General features: G+C 46.1%; 1 protein-coding gene across 1 annotated transcript; it reads left to right on the top strand.

Annotated features, from left to right (window-relative positions):
• Positions 1-7180, top strand: snf (U1 small nuclear ribonucleoprotein A snf). The gene is made up of 5 exons (XM_065437924.1): positions 1-43; positions 287-357; positions 425-597; positions 1345-1637; positions 6843-7180. The coding sequence occupies exons 2-5, from the start codon at positions 291-293 to the stop codon at positions 7000-7002; spliced, it is 693 nt and encodes a 230-aa protein (XP_065293996.1). The 5' UTR covers positions 1-43; positions 287-290; the 3' UTR covers positions 7003-7180.
• Positions 7181-14675: the final 7495 nt, after the last annotated feature.

Consider the following 14675-nt stretch of genomic DNA (forward strand, 5'->3'; position numbering starts at 1 on the left):
TTACAGGCCTACTGTAACAGTGGACTACCGGCGAATCAAGCACGTTAGTACACATTTTCAACGTTTGCATTTGTTCGCTGTTCTTAGGATTGTTGCACGAATAGTCTAATATTCTGCTTGAGCCAACGCTCACTACGGGCAGAGCTTTCTTGTCCGAATATGCTAAATACGAAGGGCGCGCCGCTTCTCGTTCTTTTATCGCCGTCTCCCCGGCCGTGCTACATCATTCTTCAAAGCGTTATTCTGTCACTTGTTTGCGCTAATATTTATTCTTGTTCTATTTCAGCGACATGATGGACATACGTCCGAATAACACAATTTACATCAACAACTTGAACGAAAAGGTGAAGAAAGATGGTAAGTTTGTAGAGCCGAGATTCGGTGGCTGTGCGTGATCTACAAAATACTGTGTTTTCGTCCGCAGAGTTGAAGAAGTCGCTGTACGCCATATTCTCGCAATTTGGCCAAATTTTGGACATCATCGCGCTCAAGACGCTCAAGATGAGGGGCCAGGCGTTCGTCGCCTTCAAGGACATCAACAGTGCTACCAACGCTCTGAGGTCAATGCAGGGCTTCCCTTTCTACGATAAGCCGATGGTAGGGTCCCGTGTGATTTATTGGTCTATTGGATCAATTGGTAGTGTGCCTGTTTAAAGCAGCCTCGACGTGTTTTCGCTGCTGCAATGCACGAGCTTCGTTGTGTGGTGTGATGCATATCACGTCATATTGCTGCGATGCTCTTGTGAAATTCACTGGCCTGTTTTATCTAAAGCCTTTAGCCATGCCAGTTTATAACTGCTGGTTACTTCCGTGCTATGACGAGTGACGCGTTGGTAGAAACAGGGAAAGTTGGTGCATGACGCAGTCCAACACCATGTCATAAAAATGGCGATCTAGTGTGCACAGGAAGGACTGAGAGTTCAGGAAGGTGCGCCGTTTATGCAGGTAGTAACCGCAAGGGCTAACAAGAAACAGATATTTTCTTTTGCAGCCATTACTGCCCGCTGGAAAAAACAATCTAAATTGTAGTCTGCATAAACATGTAACGGACTTGCTATTCTACTTTAATTGTATGTCTTTTTTATGCAACTTCTTTAAGCATCATGAAGGTTGCTCTTTGCTTCATTCTATCTTGAAAAGCAGAGAATTAATTCCGTGATGTGCGGGAATCATTGGATATGGTGTTTCAGAAACAGCGACACCAAGCAACTTCTTGTGCATCAAAAATACATACTTGTTTGCATACTTTCGTGCTCTTTTCGCATTCTTTTGTCTATGCTGCCGATAGGGTCCCCTAATCTAGGAAACCCTATTTCTAAAACTGCATTGTACACATGTGTGCAGCGCATCCAGTATGCGAAATCAGACTCGGATGCCGTGGCCAAGCTCAAGGGTACCTTCGTAGAAAACTCTCGAAAGCGCACGCCTGCAGATGGCGAGGCAGCGCCAAAGAAGAGCAAAAAGAAGAAGACACAACCGCAGGCACAGCCACAACCTGCAATGATGATGATGGGAGCCGGCATGCCCATCGCGGCAGCGACGGGAGCCCTGCCAGAACAGCCCCCTAACCAGATTCTCTTCCTGACCAACCTGCCCGAAGAAACGAACGAGATGATGCTCTCTATGCTGTTCAACCAGTGAGTTTTTATCTTGTGAACCACACTAACCACCAGTTTTTGTTAACAAATTTGCTCTGCGGCAATACAAAGGCCTTTCCCAGGCCTCTCTAATAGACAGCCTCACCACATTTGGAGGGCATGCTTGCTTTTATATTGCACGTACTTCAGTGGGAAGCAGCCATGAGGGAAATGCTTATGCGAGTGTGATTGATAGGTGCAGGCACATTTTGTCCTATGAATTTTAGCAGGGGGTATATGTGCTTCTATTGTATAATGCAAAGCATTCATTGCCTCATACTAGGCACATTGCAGTAGGGGTAGTAGCTTCCTGTCTCACCTTATTTTGGGCCTCTACAATCAAAATTTCACTGGCTTGTTCAAACAAACATCGAGCGGCTGGAGCTGCGATGTCATCCCGCCGGATATCACGACAAGGTCGGTTTTGCATGCAGTCAGCTTTTCCTTGATGCGCTGGTCAAGGGGGCACATGAACGCATCAAGAATAAGCATCCCACGCAGGCCCAAACTGCCACTGGGTCTCTTCCGCCAAACGTTATCAATCCAGACAGTGACCAAATCCGTGGTCATCCAACCTTTTTCATTTGCACGCACAATCACACCACTCGGAAACACGATTCCTTTTGGGAGCGTCTTCCGTCTGAAGATAAGCTATGAGGGCAGCTTGTGCGCATCCGCAGTGCAACAAAGCATTGTGGTGAGTAGTTTTTTCGTGTCTGGAAGACAAAAAACACGCACTTGCTTCGCCCCCTTCTTTTCGATGGTTGTGGTGGCAGGCATGTCAAAGTAGAGCGGCGTCTTTTCGGCGTTTCCAATCTGTCCGAAGTGGTAGCCGTTTCTATGGTGCAACTTCAAAATGCACCGCTGAAAACTGCAATTTCTCTTCATATTCTTCGGGCAATTTTTGGCATATCCGTGTCGGCCTTCAAAGAGAAAAGCCTTTTCTTTTAATAAAATTTGATAGCCAGCACCTGCTCGCTTTCTGTAGGGCTAACTGCATCGCCCGTACGTTGAGCAGATCGGTCGTCACAGGCCGCTCGCTGCTCTTGCACATATTCTGTGAGCAGCTTTCCTATTTCGGCGAAGCGATCCTGCTTCTGTCTACTGAAACCCGTCCTTGTTGCTTTTCTGGCGAAAATATTCTCCTTCTGCTTGCGCCAGTCCCACGGGCAAGTTTTGGGAACTCCGAACGCCCATGATGCGGCCCGATTTATGTCTTACTCCGTGCACATAACTTTCCTTTTAAATGCGGCATCATGATGGACTTGGCGTGTTTTTGCAGTTGGCACTTCCATGCAGATTGAATAAACGCAGAAAACGGCAAGACAGGCGATAGACTAGGTTACACCAGTGCCTTGTTACATGTACAACATGGAGGTATGCACATGGAGGAAGCAACAGCAGCTAGGCTAGAAGCGCGTACGAAGCGGCCATTTTTCGAATGCCGATGGAGATGTGGTAACACGGATTTAGGGTCGTACTCGATTCTAACGCGCATGCAATTTTTGGACCAGTTCTATCGGGAAAAAGGTGCGCATTAGATTCAAGTAAGTACGGTAAGTAGGTAACCTGTGGCGTTGACACTATCCGTCCACAGAATCTGCTAAGTTGTGTCAGCGTTCCAGGCATGCTTTTAGAACCTGACAGGAATGCCAATGTGTTTTGTTGCACATATTAAGGTGACATATCTCAAAAGTAATACTTTAATTTCTGCTAAGCAGACATGACTTCACTACTTCTCTGTTTGAGCTTTGCAATTGCAACATTTGCCTCAAGGTTATTGAAAAGTTGAGTAGCGGATTGGGTGATTTGCAGTATTGGCACGTAGTGAAGAACACAGTAGCAAAACGGGGAATCGAGAAACTAACTTTTTTATTGAGGGAGCCTATGCCCATGAATGTAGATGACACTTGAAGCACAGTAATAGGAGGTGAGCACAGTTGGCTATCAGTGAAATCTGATCTGTGGGTCAAATGCGTCATACGCTTATACATGACTTGTTGAACATTCCAGCATCATCACTGGTGCCTGCATGCCTTCCCAAGAGTACTACACAGTTCATGTTGCACATACAATCTGATTACAGCAATTTCGGTGAGAACATACACAACAGATAGAATCAATCATAACATTCGAATAAGTTCCAATTTATGCAGGCGCATCTTGCACTGAGCGATATCTTTAAGTTGTTTGTGGGTGAAATGCAGTCCCCGAAATACGGATAAATCCCTCACTACACACGTTAATATTATTGGGGAAATTTTCTTGCTGCTAATGTCCTCCTTGTCAGTGCACCTGCAAAAACGGCAAAAACCTAGATGCGAGTTTCTCTGTTTTTCTTAGTGTTCTTCGTAAGAAAAAAAAATTTGCAGAGGATTGCAATACTCCCTAATGTGAAGTTCGAGCGTAGTGGCTTAGGTCTTTCGAATTCACCATATAATATGGCCAAGAATTTGATTCTGAAGGACAAGGTGTTCTCGGCAGCAGTGGCAGACGAGGCATTTCCACTGATTGCGTCGCTCAATGTTCAGAAAGAAAGTGTTCAGAAGAAAGCAGCGACGCCGCAGGCGAAGTAGTGCATGCACAGTGAGTTTGAAGTTCACGTCAGCGCTTTGTTTCCGCACTATCCACATAGCTGGTCGTGCCGACACTTTGCTTTCCTCCTCACCCTTTTCACCATACCCTCTTCATCTTTTGGCCTCCTGGTTGTGGTGCACCCTCCTCTCTGCTTTCCTCCTCAAGTCTTTCATCTGCTGCGCTCTGCGCTCACTTTCACCTTTCACTGTGCCCGTTCGCTCGGTTACGCCAAGGACAACGTCAATGCTTGCCGCATGAACAGTTGGCTCACATGTCATCTTAAATTTTGAATCAGTGGATATCTTGCATGTCGATATTGTTATAGGAAACTTCGATGAATTACAAGTGAAAGAAGCGACAGGGTCTTCGAAATGTGTAATATCTTGCTCAGTGTGAGCAATACGAAAGCACATGTCAAAGCGGTCGTGCATTGTAACGTACACTGAGCACGATAGTACATCAAGGCGGCTCTGTGCATTGCTTGTGTTACGCATCACTACCTAACTATTAGCTCTGGTAATAAATGCAGAAAAGTTTTTCCATCATTTGAGATAGCTGATGATTGCTTATACAATGAAACCTCATTAAACCGTAGTTGGCCAGAGCTCGGAAAAAGTACATACTAAACGATAGTACTGCTTAACCGAAATAGCATGAGATTGCCCACTTACCTGTCAAGAACAGAACTCAGAGAGAGTGTGATGAAAGGGGAAAAAAAAAAAAGAAAACATGCAGTATTTATTCACTTCGCGTGACAAAAGTGTTATTTTCGTTTGATGCCGTGGCGGCCAACAGTGACGACAGCGGCCTCAAACGTACTGAAGCTGCGAGCTGGCTTTTTAGCCTGCCCCCTCTTCTCGGCAAAACGCTCGCATGGCAGATTCATCGTTGGCATTACGTATTCTCCATGCACGCGCACAGTAGCACTGCAGAAGTCGCGGGGCACCTTTTCAATGCTGTTCTCGTCACGACGACTGCATTCATGAGGCTGGCTAACGCGTAGCTTCTGCCACTGTCGGGCCTGGATCAATGGCGAAAAGTCGAACCTCAGAGCTGACATTTCTTCGCGGTCGCAGCAGCGCTGCCGAGCAACTTCTTCGCATTCCACATGCAACACACTGTAGTCAACGGTAGACCCATGTCGCGTGCTAGCGCTGACTTCGTGTCATGTTCTATAGCATGAACAATGTCTAATTTTTCTTCTATGCTGAGCATCCGGCATCTTTTTTATCCGAGCATTGGCAATAATGCGAGTCCTTGCTTGCACGGTGCCACAACGCTCTCTGGCACGGCGCCGAAATGATGTTCGTGTGGCTTCACACGCAAACGCACTGGGCACTTGGAGGCTGTTGTTCCGGTCTCTGAGGCTTGTTGTTCTACCGGGCCGCCCGATGGAGACGATGTACCGCTCTGTTTGCACAATGAAAAGTGGAAACACAATGTGTTAACTGATACATACGCAATAAGCTGGTACGGTTTATGCGGATACAAAACACATTATGTTCAATGGCCACTGAGTCGAGGATTTAACTTTACTACTTTTAAAATGAAACTACTGTTTAAGCGGGTACAGTTTAACGAGGTTTTACTGTATCAAGAAACCTAAGTGGAAAACTGCAAACTAGGAAACTAAGCGCGAACAAATTACACACAATTTGAACAGACTAGGACGAGCAGTGCTACCAATTGTTGATTCCTGTCAACGCCCTACCGATTTACGCATTCTTTGTGTTGACAGGAATAAATGGTTAGTAGTAGCACTTGTCTTCGTCTGTTCCACGTGTCTGTGTAATGTATTCGCACTTAGTTTTCTAGTCAACATGTCAGACCAGCTAGCCTAACAGAGAATAGTGTCTAACATAGTACTATACTTGTTTTTGTACTCTAGCTGACAGGTTGGTTGTAATGCTGAGTGGAGTGAATAAGTAGAAATATCTTCATATTGTGCTTTTACTGGTTGTTTAGTCTGACTGCTCTTTAACCTTTAACCTACAATCCTGTGCTGCACTTGTCATTGGAGGTTGTACCAATATCGCCAATGATGAGTCACACTTGTTCAACTCGATGTTCTGCAGCTGCCATGGCCAAAGATGAGTTACAGTTGGCATTGACGGAAAGTTATTTTTAAAAGCAGTTTTTTTAGTTTGTTTTAGTTCTAACCAAAACAAATCGGGTAGTACATTTTCAGAATCATACTCGTGCGTATAGAAAGAATTAGGGCTACATAAAGAAATTTCTGAAATTTGGTACATTCTTCTGGAAATAACTTGCGGGTTATTATTGAGATTTGATATATTCCTTTCATACTTGTACGGTATTCTCACCTTGCTTTGCCTGAAATAAGAAAATTAGTGGGAGTTCCCAGTAAAAAATATTGTGGGCATATGTACTTTGTTTTCTGCACTGTTAAATGATTGCTAGTAAATTTCTGCAGCGAGTAGGGACATGTTATTGTCCAAATTCTTGCTTGTTCTTGGTTTTCTCTTTAGATTCAAATTGAAAATGTATGTGACATAATAAATTAAATGTGATTACATAGTGCACCAACAAGCCCCAAGTGCTTTTTATTACCAGTAATCTAAGGCTTTACTGTTGTGAACGCTTGCTTACACTGTCGCATTTGCGCAGGTTCCCTGGCTTCAAGGAGGTGCGGTTGGTGCCTGGCCGGCACGACATTGCCTTTGTGGAATTTGAGAATGAGATCCAGTCATCGGCAGCCAAAGAGGCCCTGCAAGGCTTCAAGATCACACCAACGCATGCCATGAAGATTACATTTGCCAAGAAGTAGTCCACGTACGAAATCTATGGCATTGTGCCCACGGGACCTTCTCTTTTTCCTCATTGGCCGCGTTTTTTTGTTTGTTCTGCTTTCTGTTTTTTTTTTTGTGTGTGTGTGTTTGCACATCATGATCTATGAGTTAGCAGTAATAAACTGCTTCATCATCGCCTTTTGTTTAAAAGTGCAACTGGCCTTGTTTGCTGGAAGGTAACAGGCTAAGCCCGGACTCTGTGATGGCCCCTACAGTGAAGAAAATCTCACACCCAAATGGTTTCATTGTCTTGTTCCTTTCATCCTGAACATCTTTTCATTATGTTCACTTCCTTGCTAGAATATAGGAATGAAACCAATGAGAATGTTACTGTATTATGTGGCATGTGGTTCTATTGAGCTTGAGCTGAAAACATGACACTGAGCTGTGGAGGCTTTGTTAACGTACAGCACTCCTAAGCTGTGTGCTTGCTGCTTGTCAAGTAATTGAGTAGCTATGGCTATCCAGAGCTACAGGCCAAAAAGCTTGTTATAACAGAAGTTACAGGCAAGTGCTCTTAAGTACTTGACTTTCAAAGCAATTGCAATAACTTTGTTGCAAATCATGATAAAGGAGCACCAAAGACAAGAACAAAGAAGGTCGCATGAGTTCTCAGCTTTCGTATTTAGTGCTCTTTATTTATCCTGCATTAGCAACTCATCTAGGAGTAACCCTTTTTGCAAATCCTGTTGTTTGAGCTCATGTTAAAGAACCTCGGGTGGATAAAATCAACTACACTGCTGTATCTATCACATACAAGTGTTGATCTGGTTGAACTGAGGTAGTTGATTGGACCGTTTGTAAAAATAATTCTGGGCGTGCATGACATAGGCTGTTTCCTGACCTCAGACTTGAGCACTGTTCCCGTTCAACAACTTCAACTTTACCACCACTGAACCCCAGTACACCCTTATATATTCTGCAAGGGTTCAGCAGTGTTAAGTGCTGTTGAATTGCAAAAAACATTCCCTGTTGGTAGGATGAACAGGCGTGTAAAAGTGATGACGTGAAATAGTTACAGTATTTCTCTGGAAACTTTTGTGCCCTGCGCTTTTTCCCTGGTAGGTTGACTAGATATCTTGGTTGAGAAACACTGCTGGGTTGAGGGGGGGAGGGGAAGCTTACTAACAGAATTTTGGAAATGACCCATTTTCGGAGTTTCTAAAAAATAAATACTCACTCGTATGTCTGATTCAAATACTATACCATGGTGGGACTTGATGTTCTTACACCTGTTGCTTAATAGGCTTGCTTGAAAAACGTCGAGGTAGCTTTCTAGCATAGGCACTCGAGATATGGCAGCTGTGCTCATTGATTAAGCAAAGCTTCAGTGTGTACAGTAGTTCACATATGGCCTACACATATTTAACTCTTTCCCTATTGGCCTTGCACAAATCGATCAATTTGCCTGACAGTTTTTCAACACATTGCGAAACATATCCGTTGAGATCCTTCTACCAGCAATGCCAGGCTTTGTCTGAAATGATGACCGAACTTTATCTATTGCTCAGTTTTGGCAATTCTAGGCAGATTGGGAAGTCTGGAAAAATAATACTCGCTGAAGGTGCTCTTGAAGCTAGCCTCCTGTTGCCAGCACTTCATCATTAAAACAATGCAGAATTTGTGCTTTGGTTGACTTGCAACATACTTTTTAAATGATAAGCAGTAGTGGAGACACTGAAGCTTCTTTTGCGTTATCTAGTTTTCTAATTTAACATCTAGGCTGCTTTAAAAATGTCTCAAATAATGATAAATGCTCATGAGTGTGTGTTATTCTGATAATTGTGTTCGACTTGAATGAAATGCAACACTATTTTTTATGCTGTGGGTTGCTTTTATCCATCAGCATTTTCACAGCATATGCACAATGTACAAGCTATTATGAGCAACCTTTCTCGTCTACTAGGGTTTTCACTCGCACAAGATCTTGCGGTCGATTTCAGACCGACCTTCGCCCGAATCTTGACTAGCACTTTAATCTCTTACATTTTAAACACAGCCTTCGCAAGTGCCCTTATTCATTACTGTGCTATATTGTGAAACACTCCGCATTAATGTACAGGAACTTAACAAGGCATGTGGAGGCACCGGCGGCAACTGAACATGCATTAGACCAGCTTGCTTGCGCAGAAAAGTAGATCGCACGTAATGTACAAGCATGGGGAAGATTCTGCATGCTCCCTCACCTGACAACCACTGCTTAGGGCCGACTTACGCTCGAGCCGCCCATCGCCGCAAGCCGCACCGCATGCGTGTGGTCGCGCGAAAAATTGCACGTATCAAACACTCGTGCACAAATTTCGGTTTACAATGTGTAAGGTATACACTGTGCACACAGTGTAAATGGTAATTTGTGCACAAGTGCTGGATAAGTGCAAGTTTTCGCGCGACCGCAAGCGTGCGGTGCGGCGATGGGCGGCTCGAGCGTAAATCGGCCCTTAGCGAGCCAAAATATGCTGTCACCTGCTACCATTAGAAAAAACAAATGCTCTATGTGTAATAGGAGCTTACCTGTTTTTACATTTGTGAAGGTACTGCTTTCCTGCATAGCATGGGCATTACTGTGGCTAGTAAACGCCAACAAATCTGCATAACTTGTGTGGTCTAACTTGCAAAAGTTAGGAACTAATTGCTAGATGCATAATGTGCACGAGTGTGTGTGTGTGTGTGTGTATTCGCTACTGTTTGTTTTACAAACAGCAAGTTATTATTTTCAGTCAGGCCTTCAGGTGTTTCTTTGCAGTTTCACATCTGATGTCTCAAAAACTCATTTGTTACTGCTCTGTATCCGTATACGTTACGTTAGGACCACTAAGTCTTGAAATAAAACGCTGGTCTTCGCCAGCTATGTCCGAATCGAGGCGACGTGCACCACGCTAAGGCGAGACCGAACGTTTCGATGTACGGTGACGTCGCGCACGCGGTTGTCTTGCATGGCCTCCGAGATCGGGCAGCGTAGCTAGCGCATGCCGCTCGGAGGCCGTGCGCCCTGGCCTGCGTTCCGACCAACCGACGAGAGATGCCGCCACAGTTCCTCGCTTTGCAGAGCGCTCGGCTGTCGTTCGTTCGGTCTCAAAATAATCGCGCGCACTTTCCGCAATCCTAACTGTTTCCAGGCCTGATTGGCCTTTTCAGCATGGGTATCTTTGGCACAGGACACGTGCCTTTTCTGCAGTTTGTGCGCCAGTTCATAACAGCCGGGATACGCGCAAATGTGCGAAACGTTTATTGCGATAGAGAAGCTACGTATGTGCGTGCGAGTATGCTAAGTATGCGAAGCCTTTTTTTTTTTGTCACTGTGAACTCTCTTGCGGTAATGCGGTAGCGGTTAACACCACAGTGACGAAACAAGATTGCTTTTTTTGGTCCTGGTTTTCGTTCTGGTTAACCGAAAACATTTTAAGTTCTGCTTCAGCTCCAGCGTGATAAAAATGAATAGTTTTAGCAGATTCGATTAGATTTATGTTCGCTTGCATATCCTAACAATAATTACAGAGGAACGGCTTAACTTTAATTCGTAAGTCGCCACGTACTACTGAGCTACACGTAAATAATACAAAGTCGCAGTTTCTCCCTGTAGGCGGAGCATCGATTGCGATAGCAAATTAATAGACAGCTATAAAAAGTAAGGATAGTAGTTTGATGCGCCGTATGAACTTGCAAACATTCGCTTACTAACTAAATTAACAAGCATGGTGTCAGCACGCACAGGCAGACATGAACACATCACATTCAATGAGCGCGGACACTTGCTGTCAAAACGCTGGCATGAGGAAGCAAGGCAGCAGCAGCGAGCGAATGACCTTCGTGCCGTATCGCGAACTGAACGGTGAGAACGCACAAAGATACACGAGTCGTCGTCGCACCTAGACTCTGCCGCGCAGCAGCGATCGAGTGAGGTGACCTTCGTGCTGTCTATCGGTTGAACGCAAGCTGAGCGGTGAGAACGCAGTTCGCACAAAGGTACGAGTCGTCGAAGCGCCTAGACTCTGCCTTGAACGCAGATCGCTTTCGAGATTTGGCGTGCGCGGCCGCGGAATACGCAGTTGCTGCGGCAGTACAACGCCGCACCCCCGTCTTTCTCGCGGACCCTAGCGCGCGACGGAAGACGACGCGCTTCCTTCCCACTTCCCTCCCTTGCGCGCGCGAGAGATTGCGCCGCCGATCGTCGGCTCCCCTCGCGCATACAACATACGGCACGCGACGACGCTGCTACTGCCCTTGTACTTTTATGCGAAGCATATTACGAGGGCTCAACCCAGCTCCTCAGGCGCGGCGGTGACCATGAAATCACGTGACACCGTGACGTCACGACAGAGGAGAAGTGGCTTTGGCTCAACTCTTGCAAGACGGGCTGGGTGGGAATCGAACCAGGGTCTCCGGAGTGTGGGACGGAGACGCTACCACTGAGCCACGAGTACAACGCTTCAAAGCGGTACAAAAGCGCCTCTAGTGAATGCGGTGTTGCCTTAGAAACGCGCTGTTTCTAAGGCGTGCGTTGCCGCGCCGAACGCTGCTTTGCTCGACGCTCACCGCGTCCAATGCGGGGCGCGTAGTCGCTGCCCTGTAGCCCATTGTCTTACACCCCTTGGCGGGTCGACGGGAACGCTGTCGCGTTCCACTCTTGAAGGCGAAGAAGTAATGCATGAGTTGTTTCTTCGTCTAGCCGAACCAAATATAGCCAAGCAACAGCAGTTCACCAGGCTAAACAGTGGTTCAACAACTAAAATAAAGGCTAGTATGCTTCGCATCCTGGGCTTAACCTTACCTAAGCCACAGCCATTTTTTAAAGAACATCACGGCGATGGCGAAAACGCGCCTGGAGCGTCCATATAATCGCTACTAACAATAAAAATGTACGTTTGGCGTCCGTGAGTACCAAAAAACACGTCGCGGTAGCCCAGCGGTTCATGACGCTGCGCTGCTATGCTCGAGGTCGCCTGTTCGACCGCAGTCGCCACCATACCATTCGCGGTGGCATAATTTCGATGGGGGCGAAATGCAAGAAACGCCCGTGCGCTTAATTTAGATGCACGTGAAAGAAGTCCGGGTAGCCAAAAAATCCATACACCCGTACTACCCCGTGCCTCATAATCAGAGCGTGGTTGTGGCACGTAAACCCCTCCCCCTCCCCTCGATTTTTGTTCGTCCCGCAGAAAAGGGATTGTTTCAATCACCCAGAGCCATCCCCGCGTCGCTAATCAACAAACACGGCGCCATATGTTTTCTATGACTGCGGGCTTGCGCGACGACTTTGTGGCATGTAATAAGGATTAACTGACGCAAAAAGGACGGAGAAGTGTTGAAGACCGGTTCATGCGCGATTTCGCAGTGCAAGTGGCGCAAGCTGCTCTCACATTATGGTCCGTCAGTTATCTCAAATAGAGGATGAAACTGCTGCACGTCTTGAATGAGCGCTTAAAATGCGGGGGAACCGAAGAGACGTGCCATCACTATAAACGTTGACTGGGAATGAGCGAAGCGATCAGTTGTTTCGGGTTGCCTGTTCACCGCGTATGAAAGTGGCAGTGTACGACTAAATATTCCTGCAAGTAAACTTACCTTTATGGCATATAAAGTAAATTATATGGTGAAAAAGAGCCCTCCCGTTCAATAGTATTCATACGCTGCACGTACAATTGTACACAGGTGAGTATCAAAGAGGTGCGTAGCTGAGCCGGCAATAAGAGCTGTAGAACCTTGAGGGTGTAATTTTGCGAGAATCGCTAAAAAAAGAAAAAGCGAAGACATTTTGCACGCGTTTGTAATTATCGTCTTCACAAAGAATAATCGTCAGATTGCATGCCTTCCTTGCTCTTCAACGCTGCCCGCTCAGTCCTGAGGGTGTAAACAGCTATTTGTCACATCTTTATGACATTCATAGTCGCCATCAATTTTTTTTGTTTATTCTTATTTTCTATTCTCGTTACGATTGCATTGTGCGCAGTGGCGTAGCTAGTAATATTTATGGGGGAGAGGGAGGTGCACGCCCTTTACCGGGAACAGAGAGAGAGAGAGAGTTGGGGGTGCACGGGGCAAGCAGCATTCTGGTACACAGAAATTTCGAGGGGTCCGGAGTGGGGGTACGTGTGACGACACCCCCGGGTTTGCGGCATTGACTGTGCATCTGCATTTCTGTGAGTAACACCCGCCGTGGTTGCTGAGTGGCTATGGTGTTGGGATTCTGAGCACGAGGTCGCGGGTTCGTATCTCGGCCGCGGCGGCCGCATTTCGATGGGGGCAAAATGCGAAAACACCCGTTTACTTAGGTTTAGGTGCACGTTAAAGAGCCCCAGGTGGTCGAAATTTTCCGGAGTGCTCCACTACGACGTGCCTCATAATCGGAAAGTGGTTTTGGACGTTAAACCCCATAATTTTTTTCATCTGATTAACACAGCTATAATCGGCATAATTCTTGCGAATGCTTCCCTGATGCGCTGTGTACCAATTCTTTCAATACTACGGCTATATATATATATATATATATATATATATATATATATATATGTGTGTGTGTGTGTGTGTGTGTGTGTGTGTGTGTGTGTGTGTGTGTGTGTGTACGGACTCGCGAGGCCCGTTTGCGATGGCGCCATCTTTGTGCTGTTCTATCGTTGAGTACGCGCGGCCTGGTATCTGCCAGGCCACTGTTACGACTGCAGTGGAAGCTGCAGCAGCAGTTAGCTATGATACACTGCGGCACGCCATGTCTCCTTGTTCTAACCAGTTCTAACACCGCGTGAGGATCTCTAGCGCAACGCGGTACCTTATTGTTATCATATTCAGTGCTATCGCCTTCGAGTGGCTCGCATGAAATAAAGAAAGTGGTAATTGGCTGGTCATAACGAAGTGAGCTTCGTGAAACGAAATAAGTGTAAGCGAAGCACGATATTTCACTCGCTCGGATCTTATCATACGCAGCGTTGACGTTTCGCCCGCCTGCAGCAAGCATCGCAAGCGCAACCCATTGTGGTGTAGCCTACTGATCTCTTTGTTGACGGCTTCAAGGCGCGCACGGTTGTGAAGGCTGTATACACGTCCAAGATAACCGGAGGGGCCTCCATTAACCCCGCGAGGCTTCTAAGATAGTGGCCCGCGAATGGAACCGATAAGGTATCCCGGACAGGTTGTTGACCGAGTAAATACGTATACACAAGTGAATACGCCTGCAGCTCTCGACGGAACAGCTTGACGACCGGCTCGCAATGCGATTGCTCGAGAACGTACAAGAGTGCACGCTTTGAATTGGCGCCTTTGTGTTGGCGGTGAAAGTCCAACTATCACCGAACACCAACCAAAAAAGAAAAACGCGCGAGAGAGGCAAATATGCCATATCTCCAGGCAGTTTTACTGAGCTATCTTTCGTGCACTGTGGGCACGTGCATACGTATGCACCTCCCTCTTCTCCGGACTTGAATATTTTAATTAGCAATATTTTCAATATTCTGTCGTCCCTGCATGGTCTTTTGGTGCGTCACAATTCTGGTTAAAAGAAAAGGTAGTACCTCTATTAACGAGTCCCTGAGGTACTAAAAGGGACACTAAAGGGAAAACAAAGTTGAGTTGCATTAGTAAATTATAATTCTACAATACAGAAAAAGAGGGAGGGGAGGGAGGTAGTTTTACCGTGACAGGAGGCTTGATGCACTCGAAA

Source organism: Dermacentor albipictus, chromosome 9 (genome assembly GCF_038994185.2).
Source record: "Dermacentor albipictus isolate Rhodes 1998 colony chromosome 9, USDA_Dalb.pri_finalv2, whole genome shotgun sequence".
Classification (NCBI taxonomy): Eukaryota; Metazoa; Arthropoda; class Arachnida; order Ixodida; family Ixodidae; genus Dermacentor; species Dermacentor albipictus.